At 42.0% G+C, this 20724-nt stretch overlaps 1 protein-coding gene across 3 annotated transcripts in view; it reads left to right on the forward strand.

Annotated features, from left to right (window-relative positions):
• The window catches only part of Rasgrp3 (RAS guanyl releasing protein 3), a 98870-nt gene that overhangs the window by 47201 nt on the left and 30945 nt on the right, over positions 1-20724 (forward strand). For all 3 annotated transcript variants that reach the window (XM_075955038.1, XM_075955039.1, XM_075955036.1), the window contains exons 2-7: positions 10005-10130; positions 12899-13098; positions 15405-15507; positions 17680-17742; positions 18253-18384; positions 19648-19795. In XM_075955038.1, the coding sequence (XP_075811153.1) occupies positions 13029-13098; positions 15405-15507; positions 17680-17742; positions 18253-18384; positions 19648-19795 (516 nt within the window). In that variant the 5' untranslated portion in view covers positions 10005-10130; positions 12899-13028. The remainder of the gene's footprint in view (positions 1-10004; positions 10131-12898; positions 13099-15404; positions 15508-17679; positions 17743-18252; positions 18385-19647; positions 19796-20724) is intronic.

Here is a 20724-nt window from a genome sequence, read left to right on the forward strand (position 1 = left end):
TCGTCTGTAATTAGGTAGGTTCTCTCAGAAAAGGGGGAAATGTGCAAAGGCAACGGTGCAGGCAGTATTCATGACGTCATCACAGGGTTTGTGTTCTTCTATTCGCTGCTTCACGCTAGGGACAGAGCTTGGGGTGGATATGTGAAGCAGGGTTGTGTTTGGACCTGTAAGAACATCTGTGAGAGACATTGCTGGTGTCATCCACGTGGCATTCTGACTGTTCTCTTACTGTCCACACAGTCCTCAGTTCAAAATTTGGTGGAATGATTCAGACATGGTCCGAGTTACAACAAAGGTACCGTAGCTTGGAAATGTCCAGATGACAGAAGAGATTTTCGAGATTTTTTTTTTAAATGTAGGTGGTTGGGCTTTTGTTCACATTTTATTAAAGTGATAACTGCCCCCTCAAAATGCCAAACATTAAATTTTAGGACAGAAACTATCATGATAGACATAACCCTGTTGGGCGTTGTGGCCCATATCTGTATTTGCCAGCACTCAACAGGGGATTGAGGCAGAAAGGTTTAAAAACAAAAAAGAAGAAGAAATCAACCATGACAACATATTTGTTTGCAACACATAAAACTGGGACGTGATGGGTCTCAAGTGTTTCTTGTTTTTCATATGTTGAGGCAGTTCTAGACAATTTTGTACTTTTCCTAGTCATTGAATATTTTTATGGTGTGTGTGCTCACACGTGCATGTGTTGTGTGTGTGTGTGTATGTGTGCACGTGCTTTTGTGTGTGTGCATGTGCTAATGTGTGTGTGTGTGTTTGTGTGTGTGTGTGTGTGTGTGACTTCAGGCATGCTCATGCCTTAGCACATATGCACAGGTCATAGGACAACCTCAGGTACAGTTTTTACCTCCCACCTTGTTTGAGACGCTTGTTTACCACTGTGCGTGCAGGTTAGTTGGCCTATGGGGTACCCAGATCTTCCTGTCCCTGTCTCTTATCTCACTGTGGGAACAGTGAGGGCATTTGTTGCCACCCCTGGCTTTATATGGGTTCTGGGGGTCCAAACTCAGGTCCTCACACTTGTATGACAAGCACTTCACTCACTGAGAAATCTCCCCATGCTATGTATTTTCTTTCTGGAACAATGAAAGAATGTAGCACCAAATGAATGAGATGTTTACACACTTTTATTTGTATTTTTCAGTTTTAATTATACAACTAAATGTAACTTATGTTACATTTAGTGGTGAGGAATTATCTTTTTACCTAAAATTCTGGTGAATACTGAATGTTTGTATGATTATTAAGAAGACAGTAAGATAAACAATAAGATCAATAAATACATGCTCTGTTTCTCTCTCCCTTCTTCCTTCTTCCCTCCTTTTTTCCTTCCTTCCTTCCTTCCTTCCTTCCTTCCTTCCTTCCTTCCTTCCTTCCTTCCCTCCCTCCCTTCTCTCTCTCTGTCTCTCTCTGTGTATGTCTCTCTCTCTCTTTCTTTTTCTTTTTTTCTTTGAAACAGGGTCTCTCAATATAGCCCTGGCTGTCTTGGAACTCTCTGTGTAGACCAGGCTGGCCTTGAACTCACAGAGATCCACCTGCTTCTACCTCCAGAGTGCTGGGATTAAAGGCGTGTGCTACTAGACCTGGGGTGCATGCTCTGATTCCTGGGCTACAAATCAGAAGCAAATATGGAAAAGAAGCTGCTAGGCGTTTTGGTGAGATATAATTGGCAAGGGTCAGATATTGTGGGAACTGGCACACTTGTAAAATCCCCACAGGTTACCGCAGAAGCTGTTGTGCTCTGGTTCTAAATTTACAACCAACTTGGTTTCAGTTACTATTTCAAGTGTTCAACATCCTATTGTGACCAGCAGGTCCATTCACAAGACTTTTAGCGAAGATACTTCCCTGTGACTTGGTTTCAGGGATGTTAGGAACTGGCAAGCATTATTCCTGGAATCTCATAGCGAACTTTGATCTAGAAAGACGGAGATAGAGGGAAGTAGACACAGTTTCTCATGAAGTAATAGAGCAGGAGACCGGGAAATGGGCAGAATAAGACTGGTGCATTGGGCCATAAAAGAGGAATTAATGAATGGGAATTCCCTCAAATGTGAGCCCATTAGGATGCCTGGCAATATCATTCTCTGTCCCCTGGGCCATGCCACTGGCTTACTCAAGCTTTGAGACTGACACCTGCTTATCACTCCTCTCTATTGGAGCCAAACCTGTCTTCTAAATGATCACAGAATATCCTTTTTAAAATCTTTGCACAGTTCCCTGTTGGGTTACATAGCTCTAGGATCTTAGCCATGGTATACAAAACTTTCGATCCCTTGCCCTAGGCCCACCCCTTACCTCAGGCCCACCCCTTACCCAAGGCCTACCTCCTTCCCCCAGACCCACCTCAAGCCCTCTCTGCTCCTCCATGCATTAGAATATTATGAAAATGAACTTCTTTTTCCTAGTCCCCTCTGCACATTGTCTTTTACTGTTCTTTAAAGTGCTGCTCTACCCGTGACACATTTTAGACTGGCAATAGCAAATGCACTTTTCAGCAATTCTCCACCCTCCAAGACCTTCCAGACAAGACTTTGGCACCCCGTGAACTGGTTTCCTCTATTCGGTGTGTGATTTATATCACCGCCTGGATCTGTCTCCCTGGGAGTTTCTAAAGAACGGGACTGCTCTTTTAGAGACCCTCTATGCAGAAGTGTGTCTGATACCTCAATGTGGATCTCTCTCTCTCTCTCTCTCTCTCTCTCTCTCTCTGACAATGCATTATTTTTGCTCTTCCAACATGACTTTTAAACTTAGGGTTTGTTTCTGCTTCTTCCCATTTCTTGGTCTCCTCTAACTGTTACTTCATGAAAAGCTATCTTCTGTTCCTTCTATCCTTTTCCTCCATCTCTATAGGTTAGATGTCACCATCAGATTCCTGACTCTCGGAAGTGTGTAACTTTGGAAGCTAGCCATAACCAACCTACACTACCAACTTCTAAACTAGTAGTTTTTAACCTGTGGGTCACGACTCCTCTGGGGTTGCACACCAAATGACCCCGCATAACTGATATTTGCACAATTTACGATTCACAACAGTAGCAAAATTACAGGTATGAGGTAGCAATGGAGTAATTTTATGGCTGGGGGTCAGCACAATATGGGGAACTCTGTTAAAGGGTTGCAACTTTAGGAAGGTTGAGAACCAAACTCTAAATGCTTGAGAAATCCCAGAGTTCTTTGCAGTATGTTGACAGACACTGGGCTCCTAGCTCCCATATGTAAATATGTTGTTAATCCATACATAATATTGTCTTAATGGAAGGAAACTGTATTTTAAATTCCAGAAGTCTACTTTGCAAATTCTGTTGGGAAGATTTCACAAGTCCAGGACTTCTTAATTTTAAAATCGCGTTGTGGTTCACGCTCTCCAACTTTAGACACGGGAATTCTTTTGTTCCAGTGAGGAAGACGGAGTGACTTCTTTCCTGTTGGACACTGTCAGTGAACCTTAGGGAAACTAAGTGGGACCTGTGGTACCATAGAATGTTCTAGTAACTTATGCTTTATTTTCAGTAGGCATGAGCTATGACTTCAGGAGTCAGGAAGTTGATGTCTTAGCTGTGGGGACATGTTTTCCTTCCTTTTAGAAAAAAAAAAGAAGAAATATTTGTGATAGGATAGATACCTAAAATAAAAAGAGAACAGCAGTGTCACCAAGGGGAACCCTCCAGCTGGATGCTTCAAGCTGTGCAAATGTAACTAAAAGCAAAGGAAGAATTTAAAAGACTTTTTTTTTTTTTTTTAGTTCTTATGTTTGGCTTTTAGTCAGTTCCAATAAAAAGTCTAGCTCCAAATCCCCGATTCAGAAGCAATTTAAACCGAGATTTTACCGTCTCATAAAAGAGTACTATAAACACGCAGGTTTCTAAATAGGAACAAGTGTTTTCACTTACGTGTTAGCACAGAGACAGCTTCAGCTGGAGAAGGAAAATAATCCTCATTACCAGTTCTGGTGGATTTATTATCTGTGCACATGAAACTGGTATCAAAAAGTTGAAGAAAGTTTATCTTTTAAAACTTACCACTGACAATGATAAAATTGTTGAGGTCATAAAATTAGTAATGACAATAAAGCGCTCTATGTCCCCTTGTGTTATTCTTTTTTAATTTAGCTTTATGTTATGCATGTGTGTGTTGTACCTGCATGTGTGTCTGTGTACCACATGCATACCTGGTACCCATGGAGATCAGAGAGAGGACATAGATGACCTGGACCTGGAGCTTGCAGTGAATTGCCCTCTAGGTGGGTGCTGATAATTGAGCCTGAGGCCTCTGAAAGAGCAGCCGGTGCTCTTAACTAAGCCCTGAGTCACCTCTCCGGTCCCTGCTCTGTCTTGACTGTTAGGTTAGTATATAATGTGATGAGTCTCATTGTGGTATCTTCGCACATATGTGTCACTAGACTCTGCATTTGCTCCCGTGTCCCCTCCCCAACCGGGCCGAGTCCCTCCCTTCCCCAGCTACTTTCTCATCACGTGTTTTCTTACCACACACCTTCCATCTCTCTTTCCATTTTTCATTCTCCTCTCTCATGTTCATCTTCCTAATTTTATGGCCTATGACCCCTATGGTTTTTTAATGGTTTCATTTACTTATGCAGTTTTATTATATTTGAGATTGGAATCTAGCTACATCACCCAGTTTAATCTCAAACTTCTGGACTTAAACCAGTCTCCCAGATAGCATCACCACTCCTGGCTCGATTTGGGAATTTTTCAAAAATTCACAACTGAGTTCGTTATGGTGGAATATGCCTAGAATCCCAGAACTGGGATTTTGGAAGGAGGAGACTCATGAGTTCCAGGATAGCCTGGACTACACAGCAAGCTCAAAACCAGTGTGTACATACTACAACCCTGTCTAAGCAAGCAAACAAACAAACCAAAAGATGAGTAATTTCACTAAATCCAAGGCCTGGGTGGCAGATGTGGCCTAGTGGTAGAGCAGTTGTCCAGAATGTATGAGTGGGGTCTGGGAAAGGGGAGGGGTGGGGCAAGGAATCAGCTCAGAATCCCTCTCATGAGGGTTCGCTGTATTTTGGTAACAATTAATAAGATTTTAGCTGCATGTTTATTTACTGCTGGAGTGCTGGGGAAGGGCAAGGCCGCTAGAGTGGATTTTTTGTGGGGTGAAGGTGGGAGATAAGAAGCTCAGACAGTGACTGGTATGGAAAACATTAAAAGTGACCCTTTCTCTGTGTCCTCCTCCGCCGCCACCATTCTCACCATCATTGCCATTATTATCATCATTGAATTTACTCTGATGGAAGTAAAACAATTTTCAGAGGAAGGCAGGCATATAGCTGTTCCAGGTGACTTTATACCAGATCCTTCTAGGGTGTTAGGACAACCAACAGGGTTACTGTGAGGACAAGATTGGCATCTTGAGAAGAAAATGCTGATTATTATTATTATTATTATTATTAGAAAATAACTATTTTGTCCAAAGTCACAAATCTTAATTTCTGGGCTCAAACATTTCCTAGCTGCTCTCTCATTTTGGAAAGTTATTTTTAGTTAGAATATGGGGTTAGCATAGTAAGTCCTAAGCCTTTGGTGTGGATGAATGCATCTGTATGCCCCTACCCACCGGTGTCTACAGCGTGTGTAACATGTGTGTATGGCTTTACTTCACACTTAGCTCCTTCCAAATGCCAGGAAAACACCTCTGAGTTGGACTTTGGAGTTTCATAGTTTATTACTAGAGTGTCCCCTGGACTTCCGTATTCAACTTGCGTCAGCTAGCGCTAAGTGCACTAATTTGACTGGTAGCATTAATTGTCAGCAACTAAGGAGAAAACACACAGCTGAACTTTGCTATTTTCTTGTTACCCCCACCGCTTCCCCAAATGCAACGAGGTCTTGTGAGTGAGATGAACTCTGAGCTGCTCCTGTTTGGTACTTGGTACCAGTGTTCCCCTGGGTTGCCAAGGCTCCGTAACAATGAAGCTTATTCATCTATAGACAATATAGCCAGTGATAGATGCTTAAGAGTCAGCACAGGGAGTCGTGAGCATGTGTTCTCGAAAGTGCCTAGAAATGGATTTAATCAGATCATGGGCAGGAGGATAAATTTTGGAGTCAGACTTGGGATTTTAGGAATTTGCTATTGGACAATCAATTCAACCTCTTTAGGCCTCTATATTGCTATTTATGCCATAAAGCTAACAATACTTACTTAGCCTTTTGAATTTTATTAGACTAGCTATCAGATACTCTCCCAGAATGTTACATTCATGCTGTATTTCTAGCAATAAGTGCTATTTTTACATGCTATTATTGCTTTATTTTTTAATTCAGGACAAAATATCCTACTAATTTTAGTTAATATCCTATTAGTTTAGTAAACTCTTTTAGAAGAAAATGATGAGTGAACAGGTAGCATATAACTTAAGACCCGGGAAAATCTTATTAAATAAGCCTGTCAGGAACAGAATATAGTTTCAGAGTTGAAGAATACACTATTTTCATTGTGCGATGACCTTTGGACTCATCCTCAGCCATGCAAAATGTGGGGATTTTGTTCTTTATGTTATCCCTTATGGCCTATGGACAATGATTTACCCTTGCTCTAAACACAGGGCCCATCCTCCATGATCCAACTACCCCAGCAGGTCTGTGACACAAACAGCTTTGACAGTGATGAGAACAAAACTGATGGAGCATGCTGGGAAAGCAACTGATCAGAGGAAGCAGGGTAGAGAGAGGAATCCAAAGAACCGAGTGAGGGATGAGCTTGGAAAAGCTGGGACTGAAAGCTGAAGCAACAAGACCAAAGTTGAAACAGCAAAAGCAAAAACTAACTAGGAAGTGGGAACTAGCAAGAGAATAGCTGTGCTACTTTGTAGTTGTGTCTGTTTGTTTATTCAATCTTTCTAAAGACAGCAGGTAATGAAGGTACCAGAGGGTAAATGGTTATCCAGAGACGTGAATACCTAATTGGGAAGGTGGTGATCATGGTGGGTGATTGGTGGTAGCTGCCAGATGAAATAACCTGAACCAACTCAGTGGGTAAGAGAGAGGTGATTTCTCTGTTATTGGGTGGTTGTATTTCCCCACCTTTGTTGCTGTTGTTGTTGAGGCAGTATTTTATTTGTCCCAGGCTTGCCTTGAACTTATTATTTAAGAAGATGATCGTGAACTCATGATCCTTCTACCTCCACTTCCAAAGTGCTGGCAATACTGGCACGTGTCACCATGCTCTGTGGTTCTCAACTTTCCTAATGTTGAAACCCTTTAATACAGCTCCTCGGGTTCTGGTGAGCCCTACTTCATAATTGTAAATTTGTTACTATTATGAATTGTAATGTAAATATCTGTGGGTTTTGATGGTCTTAGGCAAGCCCTGTGAAAAGGTCATCTGATTCCCCCTAGGAGTCATGACCTAGAGCTTGAAAACCACTGGTTTACAGTGCTAGGGATCAGACCCAGGACTTTGTGTGCATGCTTGACAGGTACTGTAGCCGCTAAGATATAGCTGCAGCCCCCAGTCACTGTCTTTGCTATCTGCTTCTTCAGTCTCTTCTCCATACCATAGCTGTAAGAAATTTTATGATTCCAGAATGATCCCACTTCTGTGCTATTCCCTGCTAGGACCATAGTTTCCCCTTGTCCTTTGTCCTGTACTCCTTGGTAGCTTATGCTGTTTCCTCACGACTTAACTGCTTCTGTCTCTAGGCCTGTCCCTTGCCACAGCCGACTCCCAGTTGTCCCAAACATCTTTCACACCCTCCCCATTGCTGTCTTCTTGCCCACTTTTTGCCTAGCTAAAACTCTCTCAGGTCCTAGACTCAGTAAGCGACCCTTCCCAACACACTCTGTGCTGTGCTTCAGAGGTTATTTTACTGTTACCGCTTCTCTAGTTCTTTGTTAGAGCATAGAAACAAGAATTGTATGTCTCTGGGTCATCTCCTCCATCCCCTATCCTTCAGCAGCCACACTAGTACCTTGCTTAGCATCTCATATTGAATACATCCTTAGTATTTGTCACATAAATCACCTGGCAGAGCCTTAGCGTTATTTCTTTTACAGAATTCAAGATTAAAGCTTTTTAATAATACTACCTGTTTTGCTATAGAATTTAGGTACTTACAAAAAATTATCTCCATATGAAGATCAGATATATGTAAAATAAAAAAAGTGTGTTTTGTTGGGCAAGGTTGCACTTAGCAGATAGAGGCAGGCAGATCTCTAAAGGTTTGTGGCCAGTCTGGCCTACATAGTTAGTTCCAGGACAGTCAGGGATACATAGTGAGATCCTGTTCTCTTCCCCCAAAATAATTGCATTAAGAAACAAACAAACAAACCATGTTCATATATGTATAACAATATTGTGTACTATGAGAAGAGAGGGTCTTTAAGAGATTTTGTTGAATCTTTTCTGGAAAGAGAAAATGCTGTAGACAAGACCATCTTTGGGAATTCTAATAAGGCTAGCATCATTTCAAACTGCTCCTTATTAGATATGGCATTTCACCTTATAAATCCTGCTTTCCTGGAGTTAGGAGAAGCCCTTGGTGAGGTGTTGGTATGGGATCACTGTGGGGTTGGTATGTCCCCAGGTATCTCTAGGAATTTAAAAAAAAATATTAAATATTAAAAAAAACTGAAAAAAATAAGAAGCCGGGCGATGGTGGTGCATGCCTTTAATCCCAGCACTCGGGAGGCAGAGGCAGGCGGATCTCTGTGAGTTCGAGACCAGCCTGGTCTACAGAGCTAGTTCCAGGACAGGCTCCAAAGCCACAGAGAAACCCTGTCTCGAAAAACCAAAAAAAAAAAAAAAAAAACAACTGAAAATAATTTAAATTATCAACACTATAGTAAGTTCTAAACTACCAGGAGACTCAAGAACTCAAGCTACAATAACACTGACATTCCTTTTGAGACAATCCCACGTGATTTAGGGTTGGAGTGGTATTAACCATAGCAAAGTGCTTCAGAATTTGTTAACATTCTGGGTCAATTCTTGGAAACTCTAAATGAGTAATTCATGGAGATAAGTATATAACCAAAATAAGATTTTACATTAGGTGCATAAAACTAAAACAACGACAACAACAAAAAAAACAAACTGTAATGGTAAAATGGCGCTGTTCCTTGAGGGGCAGCAGTGGGCAGTGGGCCATGAGACCACTGCAGGCCATGAAGGCAATGGGGTCTCAGGCAGGGAGCTGCATGGAGGGTGAGAGACCTGGGCAGGGCAGCCAGTCCCCATGAGGAGCTGCAGTCCCCGCAGGTGAGAGACAGATGGATAGGCCCATCATGCAGAATGAAGTTGGATATTTATTTAGTGGGTTAAGGAAGAGAAAGAGGAGAAGGGGAGAAGGAGGAAGAGCAGAGAGAGGCAGAGAGAGAGAGAGAGAGAGAGAGAGAGAGAGAGAGAGAGAGAGAGAACCAGATGGGGCAGGGAAAAGGAACCACGGCAGCAGCTACCTCTTCAGGGGAGAGACAGAAAAGGAAGGGGCTCAGACTGGAAGCAGAAGGAAGACCTGCCTGCCTTGGCAATGGATGGGGGAGGGAGTGGGCAGGGCTTGTCTCTTAAAGGGATATGACAGACCATTACACAAACAAACATACACAACACATATGAGTTTTGTTAATTCTATTTATTATTATTCTGGGATGGTGTGGTCCACATGCTATGGCATGTGTGTGGAAGTCAATTTTGTGGAGCCATTTCCCTCTCTCAATTTTACCTGGATCTAGAGGGTTGAACTTAGGTCTTCTAGTTTTTGTAGAAAACACTACCATCTGGGCCATTTCGCAGGTGCCTAAAAAGTAGAATTTTAAAACTGCCAATTGGTTAAAAATAATCATGCCACCAAATTTTGAATAAGTTTCCCTTTTATTTGATCTTAAGGTTGAAGTTCACACCAAATCTCAATCATCACATAGACCTCTGGGAATGACTTTGCGATGCTAAGGGTTTTTGGGGTTTTTACTTACTAACTGGGTTCTTTTCTGACGTTTTGCTTTCTTTTTCAGGGTTTCCAGAGCACTTATAATTTGAGCTGAATGGACCAGTTCTTCAGTCTTGATGCCCTTTCCGGGGATGACAACTGCCCTTGACATCTTTTCAGACCTGGAACTTTCTCTGTATGAAAATAGATTGTGAGTGCTTTTTAAAACAAATCCATTAAGATTACATAAGAAGCAACTCTAAATATACCCAGCAGAACAAAGGAAGCACACCCTGACATTAGTGAGAGCTATATGCTTGCATGATGAGATAATAGGTAATGTCTTTCCTTACCATTCATTTTAAGACACAAAGGCTATTGTTTTTGCATGGTGAAATCTTTGTTTTGAAAAATGCATTTGTAGACACAATAAAGCCCACGTGAGTGAAATGTGAGCAGGTAACTGTGCAGGAGACAAGGATAAGTAGAGACACAGACAGGCCTAATGATTGCAGAAACAGATTGTAACCCAATAGGCCAGTGCACTTGGCCCATTACAAACCAGATTCTTCACTGTTCACAAATACAGCTTCGAATATAGTGACAGATCTTTAGTATAGGGTTCTTTCTAACCACTTGTGGGGAACTCAGCACTTCCAAGACAACTCAAGAATCATTTTGGGGTTTGGCCTGAAAAACCACTTACAGCCACAAACTGCTATTTCCAGCTAATTGTTCAGTCTCAACTTTTAAGTACACTAATGGAGCTTACATTAGAGAATAACAGGGGAAGTGTTGCCCAGAAGGTTCTAAAAGAGGTATGAAATTCTTATTATGACTATGGATGGGCCCTGTTAAATATAAAAGGCTTACAGGAATTTTTTAAGTTAATTTAAATTAGTGAATCAAACTGAAAAAGGAAAAAACCAAAATCTTTCAAGTATTTAAGGGATCTCTAATTCTCTCACAAATTTGCACATATTCGGACAAACTTTGGGCAATCCTTTTACTTTGTTTATTCATAAAAACACTCATTCACAAAATTAAATGTTTTGAGGAATTTTCTATGGAGAGTTATGATCTTAGGCATTTAAAGAAAGATGAACCCAGGAAGAGAGTTAAGGCATGCTGAGCCTGAGGTGTCATAGAGAGAAAGGTGGTTTTGGTGAAGGTAGATAGATGGTCAGGAAATGTTTGCTGATAAGATGGTTTTGTTATGAGATGTGGAAGACTTGCCTCTGCATGGTTGTGCGAGTTCTCATGAAGCCATTCTTTTTCTCCTCCAGAAAGGACCCCAGTCACAAAGACATGGCTGTATAGAATGAATTGACAAGAAATTTTCTTTTCTCTCATCTGGAATTTGATGAAGCCCATAGGCTCAATATACGCCCAGTGTATAGATTCACCCAAATGCTGTCCTTTGCCGACCTCACTGAATGAATACAGCCATGTCTGTGGACATTAGCCATTGTTCCCCCTGCCTTCTGCAGCCAACTGTAAGCCTGCAGAAGGCAAAGACAGAATGATTCCTTCCTTCACCTGGGTAGCTTTTGTTTCTAATGCATTGCCTGATGCTCATTGACTGACAGCCAAGTAAACAACACTGGAGAGGGAAATAAACCTTGACTCAAACTGCTCTCCAGAAGAGTCTCTAATGGCTTTATTTATATACCCCACTATTCAAAGTGGATACTGCTTCACAGCATGGTGACCTCTGTGCTTCTCCATGTCCTATGACGATTTGGCATCAGAGGCCGGCTCCACGAAATAAGATGGTACTGTCTCCCTAACAGGGACACTTTCTGAAAATGACTCAGATTCTGTCATCTCCAGTTGCCCCATGGCTTTCTCTTACATCTAGGAGGAATAATTATGGTGGCATGCTCTTTCTGAGATGCTCTAGAAGAGTAATGCCCTTAATACTAGATTAGGGGACAGTGCGGTGACAGCTCACAGGATTCATATCTGGGAGAATCAGATGAGGGAAAGGGAGGCCAGAGATTTGTTTTAATATGGGGTTCTTGCTTTTAGGCCTGAAAGATGGGATAGCTCGGATCAAACTGTTGAGTCTCTGTGAAGTCTATCTCTATGTAAAGAATAATAATTGTGGCCTCGCAGCGTCCATTATGAAGACCTCATCAACAGAGTTGGGGAATAGCACTAAAGCCTCTAGTGTTGTTTTGAATGAGAATGGCCCCATAGGCTCATACATTGGTTGAAGTGTTTGGGAATGATTAGGAGTTGTGGCCTTTTAGGAAGAGGTGTGGCACTGGGGGGTGGGATTTGAGATTTGTAGCTAGCTCTTTCTCTGCCTTGGGAATGTACATCAGGCTGTAGTCTTGGTACTGTTCAGGAGCACCCCTGCCTGTCGCCATGTTCCTCACCATAGTCGTCGTAGACTCTAACCCTCTGGAACCATGAGCCCCTTAGGTATTTTCTTTTATAAGTTGCTTAGGTCATGGTGTCTCTTAACAGTAATAACGATGTGCTAAGACAAGTACTGGTGGTAATAATGTTGCTGTTAGCAAGTTTAGGAAAAGTTCAGACTTTTTTCTTATCGTTGCGGAACATTTACATGATCAGCGAGGGTGATGTTTACAACTACATTTGTATTCCAAAGTGTATGTCCCTAAACACATCTGCAGTGCCATTAAACTGAGTAGAGTGTGTGGCATTCCTGAACGCCTTGTTATGTAAGAATAGGAAGAAAGTGCAAGCTATCATTTTAAAAATTGTTCAGCTGCCAGAAAGGCATGGTGTTTAAGATAGAGCACCTCTGGGCTCTCACATCCCAGTGCACGCTAAGGGACGTTCTAGCCAGCTGTTTTATCTTATGGCAATTGAGATCATCTGCCTATCTGTACTGCTTGTAGAAAATACAGTCAATGGCAGTTGGGCAGGCTTAGGAAAGCTAGGAAAGCCGTCCTTGGATGTGGTCTAAATCTAGTCTGCAACAATCTTTTCTTCTTCTTTGTTTAGAGTTTTCTCGCAGTATAATTAGGAACAGAGGCTCACATAGGGTGAGGGAAACCACTGACTGCTACAACTACAGAGATGACCTGTCTACTGCTGGAAATGTCTCCAGACTTTTGACAACGGCTAAACAACCATGGGGTCCAGCGGCCTCGGGAAAGCAGCGACGCTAGATGACCTGCTCAGCACGTGCATTGAGATGTTCGGTACGACCCCTGCCTCCTTGGTCCCTGTGTATGTCTTGACGCTGTCGCTTGCTTCAGCTCACATGCAGGTTCTTTCTGGAATAGGTTTCAGTCTCTAGACCTTGGTGTTGGAGGGTGGGCCCGTTCTGTCTCTCCGGTTTCACTGGCTTCTGTATTTATTTTCCTTCACCGGGCCACGGCTCATACTCCAGACAAACTATCTACTTACTTCTGGGATATTCCCTGTATCATTTTCTACTTCCATGTTTTTCTCCTTTCATTAGGATTCTCTTTGAGGCCATTAGTTGTCCTTCTAAATAGTCATAATTCCTACTAACCTATCAGAAATGGTGCTAACTTCTACCGTCCCACTTCTCAGTGTATATTCTCATCATGAGGGACATGAAACAATTATGATTGCTTTGTTCTGACTTGTATTTCTCTGTGCGTGCATGTATTGCGCAATCCACTATAATCTTCATCTGTATATATCTCATATATATCTATGCACCTTTGTAGTGGCATTTCGCTTATAGTTTAATAAATAAAACTTGCCTGAGGATCAGAAAGATAGGACAGTCACACTGGCCAGCCTTACTGACCAGGCAGGAATGATACACACCTTTAATCCCAGTAGCCACGATGGCACACACCTTTAATCCCAGTAGCCACGATGGCACACACCTTTAATCCCAGTAGCCACAATGGCACACACCTTTAATCCCAGTAGCCACTCTAGTTTGCCGTAGAAACGAGGCGGTGGTGGTGCACGCCTTTAATCCCAGCACTCGGGAGGCAGAGGCAGGCGGATCTCTGTGAGTTCGAGGCCAGCCTGGTCTACAAGAGCTAGTTTTAGGAGAGGAACCAAAAGCTACGGAGAAACCCTGTCTCGGAAAATCAAAAAAAAAAAGGGGGGGGGGAGGAGACAGCTCTCATCTTAGTCTCATTCTGAGATTCCTGGAGGCAGGGTCGCCATTTTCATACTGATGTCAAGTTAAGAGGCAGTGGTTGCTCATCAGCCTTCATTGTCCGCCATGTTCAGAGAGTTCAGTTTTATCCCATGCTTATTCAGGACAATGAAGGCTGATGAAAAGCCAAGGACAATGGCACTGGGTTTTGATCCTACTGCATGTACTGGCTTTGTGGGAGCCTAGCCTGTTTGGATGCTCACCTTCCTGGACCTGGATGGAAGGGGGAGGACCTTGGACTTCCCACAGGGAAGGGAATCTGGACTGCTCTTCAGACTCCAGAGGGAATGGAGTGGAGGGAGGGGGAGAGGAGTGGGGAGAGGGAGAATAGAGTGGGGGGAGGGGGAGAGGAGTTGGGGGAGAGGGAAGGAAATGGGAGGCAGGGAGGAGGCGGAAATTTTTTCAACAAAATATATAGAAAAAATAAATAAAAATAAATTAATTAATTAAAAAAAAGAGGCAGTGGTTGGCTATTTTGCTTTTCTGGTCTTCAGGTTGAACCCAATGTCAGTCTCTGAGTTGTTATTCATTGTGCTTCACACATTTGTTTCGCTGTTTGTGTGTCTATTTTATCATTGAGCATTGGAGTCACTCAAGAGAACTTTGTTTACCAATTTAATTTCTTTAATTGATAGAAAATCAGAAGTAAGCCAGAGTAGGGCCACTGGATAAAATATAGAATGACTGTGGCCAGCAAGTCCCTTGGTCTGAGTTTGATCCCCAGAGCTCACACGGTAGAAGGAAAGAAGTAATTCCTGACAGTTGTCCTCTTTCTTCCACACATGAAGCACCCCTACCCAAATAAATAAATGCGATATGATCACTTACATTTGAATTTTAGACAATCAACATGTTTTTGTATATCTCAAATATGCCAAGGCCATACCTGTTCTAACAACTTAATCACTATTTATTTCCAATTCAAATTTACTTGGGTGTCCTGAATTTATTTTTGCTAAATTTGTTGGTGGCAAAACAGTAGAATGGTGATACCACCTACATTAGTTTGCAAGGAAATAACAGCAGACATTGGAGGTAAAAAAGATACTGGGCTTGGGGATGGAGAGATGGCTGAGAGATGACTTGGAGGTTAAGAGAGAATGCTGTTCTTAAAGATGATAGAGTTCAGTTCCCAGAAGCCGTGTCTGACGGCTCATAACTGTCCATTACTCCTATTGCTACCTCTGGCTTCATGTGCACACCCCCCCATATATATATATATAATTAAAAATAATTCTTACAAAATATAATGGGGCTTATGAGTTGTTGACACTCATTTAATATCATTTTCTCAAGTGATATTAAAGGAAGAAGAGATTAACCCTGCCATCTCTTCACCTCTTATTTTACTTTCCACAGATGACAATGGAGAATTGAATGACAGCTATTTGCCAAGAATAGTTCTGCTGATGCACCGATGGTATTTATCTTCCACTGAACTGGCAGAAAAACTCCTCTGCATATATCTTTTCAACTGCTGTGTAATGTTTATAGCCATAAATCAAGTTCTGTATTTAGGTAGTCTATCTAAAGCCAGTAAATTAAGATGAATAAATAAATGGTCTTATTTAGTCAGTCATCCAGATGTTTTGAGACTATAGAGATGTTAGATGAGACATCAAGATGATGGACCGAATAGTTGACTAAATATTTGGTGTTGGGGCTGAACTTGAAGATGTCAGAAAGATGTAAAGTGGAAGAGGAATTGTAGGCTGAAGGCTCCGAACTCATCCTAAACATTTAGACTGTTAGTGTAACGAAAGATTATTTAACACTGATTCAATATTTTCCTTCTGTGAGGACAACAAAACCTAGCTTAGTTTTCATATTTTCCCCTTGCTGCTAAGACAAAGTGAATGTTCTAGAAGGGAGACCCTGTGATTTGTTGATTAATGCTAATTTTTGGTTTTGTTGACAAAAAACAAACAAACAAAAAAATCTGTACAAGGCTGAAAATAAAATTCCTCATAGCTGAAAACCCACTTTGTAATGTGAGCAGCTGCTTACTGGTTTTGTGTGTAATATGGTCCTAAAAAATAATTAAAAGATGCATGTATGATAATGCAAGTAGTCTCAGAGTTTGGGGAAGTTGATTTCCTAAGGTCTGTGTTTGTGTATAATCTCCAAGTGTGTTTTTACATCTCTACCTTATATTAACAAGGAGCTCCTGTATGGGTTTACTTATAGGAAGGGAGAGACTGAGACTTAGAAAGTCTGCCCAAACATTGTTGTTGCCTGCCAAGCCTTCCTGAGCCAAGAAGGAACTGAGCCTGTCCACTTCATACTTCTTCCTTTCATCTTCCCACAAGCTCAAGGGATAGGAGGATGTCAGAGAAGTTAAGAGGATATTCACCCTGAATGCAGCAGGCTTAGAAAGGAGCAAGATTCTGCGTCCATTGTCCCACCCGTGACAGAGTGTAGGGAAGGATGGGGGAGTGGACCACACGATCCATACACTGCTCCTAGAGCTCATCCGCAAGCAGCATTCTGACCCTTAGTGTGTTTGTCAACGCATGAAACACAAATAAAGAGGGATATTTGAGCCTGTGAGAGCATGTGGGAAATTTCAGATGGTATGAACGTTGAAGACTGACGTTTTCCTCCTTGGATTCTTTACCTCCTCCATGCCCACTGTGTCTGGCTACAGTAGGGGTGTTTGTTCTGGGAGAACCAGTGGATAGACTTAGGAACAAATAACACAACCTTAGTGTCAACATACCTGAGCGTGATGTTTTCAAATACCTATGAGATCTGAGTGCTTGTTATATAAAATACCAATCCTAAATTCGAAATCTTTCTAGCTAAAATGGTGCCTCTGCATACTCTTAATTGGGAATTATGTATACTTTGCAGTATGCTTGTAACCCCAGTTTGTGGTTGTTGGTTGATAAGTACTCAGGAGGGTGTAACTAATTTGTAAGTGACTTCTCCATCAGACCAAAACTACATCCCAGAAGCTTAACAAGTCAAGTTTGACTCCTCGGTGTCCACATGCTCACAGCCCACTTCTATGCCCGTTTGACTCTCTCCAGGTTGAGTTCACATCATCCACAGCTTTGAAACCCAACCATTTCATATCTTGGAATTTTGACAAATTTCAGAATAACTGTGTTGACATGTTAGGAATAGTCATGGCTCACTGCAGGAAACTTAAACAATTCAAATGCCATATGCAGCATATTGGAGGGGGTTAAAGGATTGCAATCCATTAAATACATCCGGGGTACACAAACTTAGATCCTAGTTACCTGCTTTAGACTCAGGCCCAAAATCACACAGAGGAAACTAGATGAAGCCTATTTCTAGAATCAGCAGTACACTTAAGTATATAAATCTACTACACTTGTATAATAGCATGTCAATAATAATAACATACAGGTCCAAAATTACATTGTTTTAAATAGACTCTCATTTGACTATAGCATCGTATTAGTTCAGGAGTTGATGTTTATTTCCTAGTATTGTTGGTTCTCCAAAAGTTTCAGATTTTGGGGCATTTTGCATTTCAAGGTTTTGAATTAGAGCTGTTTAGCCTGTAACTTGGGTTGCCTGGATTTTGGGTAAATTTTTGGAACAGTGTTGGCTAGACATGTGCAAAGGGAAGACATAAGAACATTTTCTTTAACGGGCCTACGTATCAGAATGCCAGGGGAGAAGGCTGTGACGAGTTCCGACTGAAGGTCTGCTATTTCATGAGGTAAACACACTTACAGATTTAATTTCTCATAGCTTTGGGTTCTGGACCTGTCAACAATTCCTGTTTTGTTCAAAGCAGCCAATATTTCACCTCGCTGTCTTTGCAACTGTTAATTCTTCTCTGTTCCTGGTGAATATGGGAGAATTTACCTTATGGACTAGATACCAGGTAGGGGCTAGCGCCTTACAGAGCCAAACCAGCTCAAAGATCCAGTAGATTCGATGGTTTCTACTCCCTCACCATATACATTACCATGAATTGGGGGGGGGTGTGCTCCCCTCGGCTGTACTCTGTAGCAAGTTCGGAAGAAGTTCAGGGTTGCTGGATCTTGGTTCTCCATGGAAGAAGCAGAAAGACACATGGTGGAATTGCTGGGAATATGAGCCGACAACTTGGAACTAAGGGGTCCTGGAGTCTGTGTAAAGTTCAGGTTATAAAAAGGTACCATAGTCTCTAAAGAGGTCCAAATGAAATCTTCCAGCTGTCAAAAGTCCTTTCTATTCCTTGCAGGTATTGGATTCTGAAATTCCCTGCCGAGTTTAATTTGGATCTCGGTTTGATTCGTATGACTGAGGAGTTCCGGGAAGTCGCTAGCCAACTAGGCTATGAAAAGCACCTCAGCCTCATGGACATATCCAGCGTGTAAGAGTGGTGCAAGTCTTTAGGTCTTCATGGGTCCACCCCTTTGGGGAGGGGCTAGTGATGACCCTGCTGGAGGGAATCCCTACTGTTCTATAAGGAGCCTCCTTTGGAGATAGTCTGGCTACAATGAACATAGCTATAGCAATAGTAGACACAACCTCTCTCACCAAGCTGCAGTTTGTCTGTAAAATGGTACCTTAATGGGATTTTCTATGTATAAGAATTCCACAAGGAAACACAAGAAAGTCTCAGGCACAGAATGGATGCTGAGTATTTGGTTCTCAAGTCGGAATTTAGCCATTGTCTCCTATGCCCCAGCTACTCAGATTATCACATTATTACCCCTATTCAATTCATACTCTCAGTGCAAGCCTGAGAGGCTCTGCACCCTAGTGCTTCAGAGGCTCCCCCTGAAGTTACAAATGTTAATCACAGTTGTATCCTGACTGGTTATCTTATAAGGGACTTTATACTACTTAGATTCATTTAATGCAGACCAGCTAACTCTGCACAAGGAAAGCTTTCTCATGAACCTAGGTACAGTTGTCGGTATTACAATTGTTTATTCTGTCCCAAGCTGGCCTGGAATTCACTGTGTAACCTAGGCTGTCCTTGAGTTTGTGATGATTTTCCCATCTTGGCTTGCCAAGGGCTAGGATTACAGGCGAACATCAAAAACACTTATTTTTGCGTCTTAGGCATTCTCTTCACCTGGAATACTTCTTCAAGACTACTTGACAATGAATGACCCAGGAGTCATCAGGGAGGCTTGTTTACAATGCCTGTAATTCAGATTCATTCCTAGTAAACCAGCAAATTCAGTAAACAGTAAATTCAGAGTCTCTGGAAGTGAGATCTAGGCTTTTGTCTTCATAATGAGTTTTTCAGATAGTCCGCGTGATGCTGTGGTAAACACAGTTGTTTCCCAGTGCCTTGAATCACCTCCTAGATGCCAATAAACTTCCGAGTTTATAGCCCTCACCCTGATCTCTTCTTTAAATTTCAAGTTGTTCTTGGTCACAAGGAATACCAAGTAAGAGATTCAGGATAGGCCATGGCAAACCTATCCTGCCTAGAAAAAACAACGCCAAGTCTGGGCTCTGTTGGCAGAGGGTGGGTGGTTTTCTCTTCAAATATGGAGGACAGGGCATGTATTTCACACATGCTCCTGGCAGTAGGCCAAGAGTTCCAGTCAGTAGGTTAATATCTTCCACTGAGTGAAATGCGTTTTCGGCACGTTGACCAGCCTCTCTTCTTTCACAGCCCTTCCTATGACTGGATGAGGAGAGTCACGCAGAGGAAAAAAGTATCGAAAAAGGGGAAGGCTTGTCTCTTATTTGACCATCTGGAGCCCATTGAGTTGGCCGAGCACCTCACTTTTCTGGAGCATAAATCTTTTCGAAGGATCTCAGTAAGAACTTGACGGTTATTCTTCCAAGGGTAACATGGGCTGTGCCAACTTTCCCGAGAGCTGTGTGTTCATACTCCCAAGTGTTGGCAGCCTCCGCCACCAGGCTCTGTTGGAAATGTGCCCTCAATTCACAGGAACAATCCCTTTTAACCAAATATAAATATTATCCTGTCTTTAGTTTACGGCTCAGAAGCTGTATTTCTGTCACTGTGTTCAATGTCTCCTTTCACAGACTTAGAGCCTGATTTTTCTAAATATTCAGCAGAGATTTAACCATTCAAGGTTTATTTAGTTCGGGTGACCTCTTCCAAATGAATGGTTCTGTTGCAACCTTTATTTATAGCACAGAGGCAGTGGACGGTTAACTCATTTTGGTATCTGCACAACTGCCTATGGAAATAGGTCGAGAATTAAGAATTGCAGGCATTGAAGAACTCTCAACATAAGATGGCCTCTGTCCCTGAGACACAGGTCCTGCAATAGACTTTCCTTCCTACACATCGTGATGGACCCTCACTCCTTTCCTACATTCCTTTTTCCTTCCTGTTCTCTTTCCTTCCTCTCCTGCAGTCCCTTCAAGATGCCTCTTTGCCGCTACCCACTTCTTTATGGCGGTTCTATCAACCGTTACTTCAATGTATCTCATGAGCTCGGGGGAAATCACTCTCATTCCAAGGAGCTTGAAGCAAATCACACCATTTCTGGCAAACACTATGGTTTTCATTAGAAGCATGGATTTTTTTCTTTTCCTTTCTTCCTTCCTTGCTCCTTTCCTCTCTCCCTCCCTTCTTCATTCCTTCCTTCTTTTTTTTCTTCTTTTTTTTTAAGCTTTTGGTCATTCTAGGGTCTCATACATGCCGGGAAAATGTTCTAGAAACTGCATCTTTAGCCCAAAAGCAGAGATTTCTAAAAGACTGATACATTCACCA

Source organism: Microtus pennsylvanicus, chromosome 21 (genome assembly GCF_037038515.1).
Source record: "Microtus pennsylvanicus isolate mMicPen1 chromosome 21, mMicPen1.hap1, whole genome shotgun sequence".
In the NCBI taxonomy this organism is placed as follows: Eukaryota; Metazoa; Chordata; class Mammalia; order Rodentia; family Cricetidae; genus Microtus; species Microtus pennsylvanicus.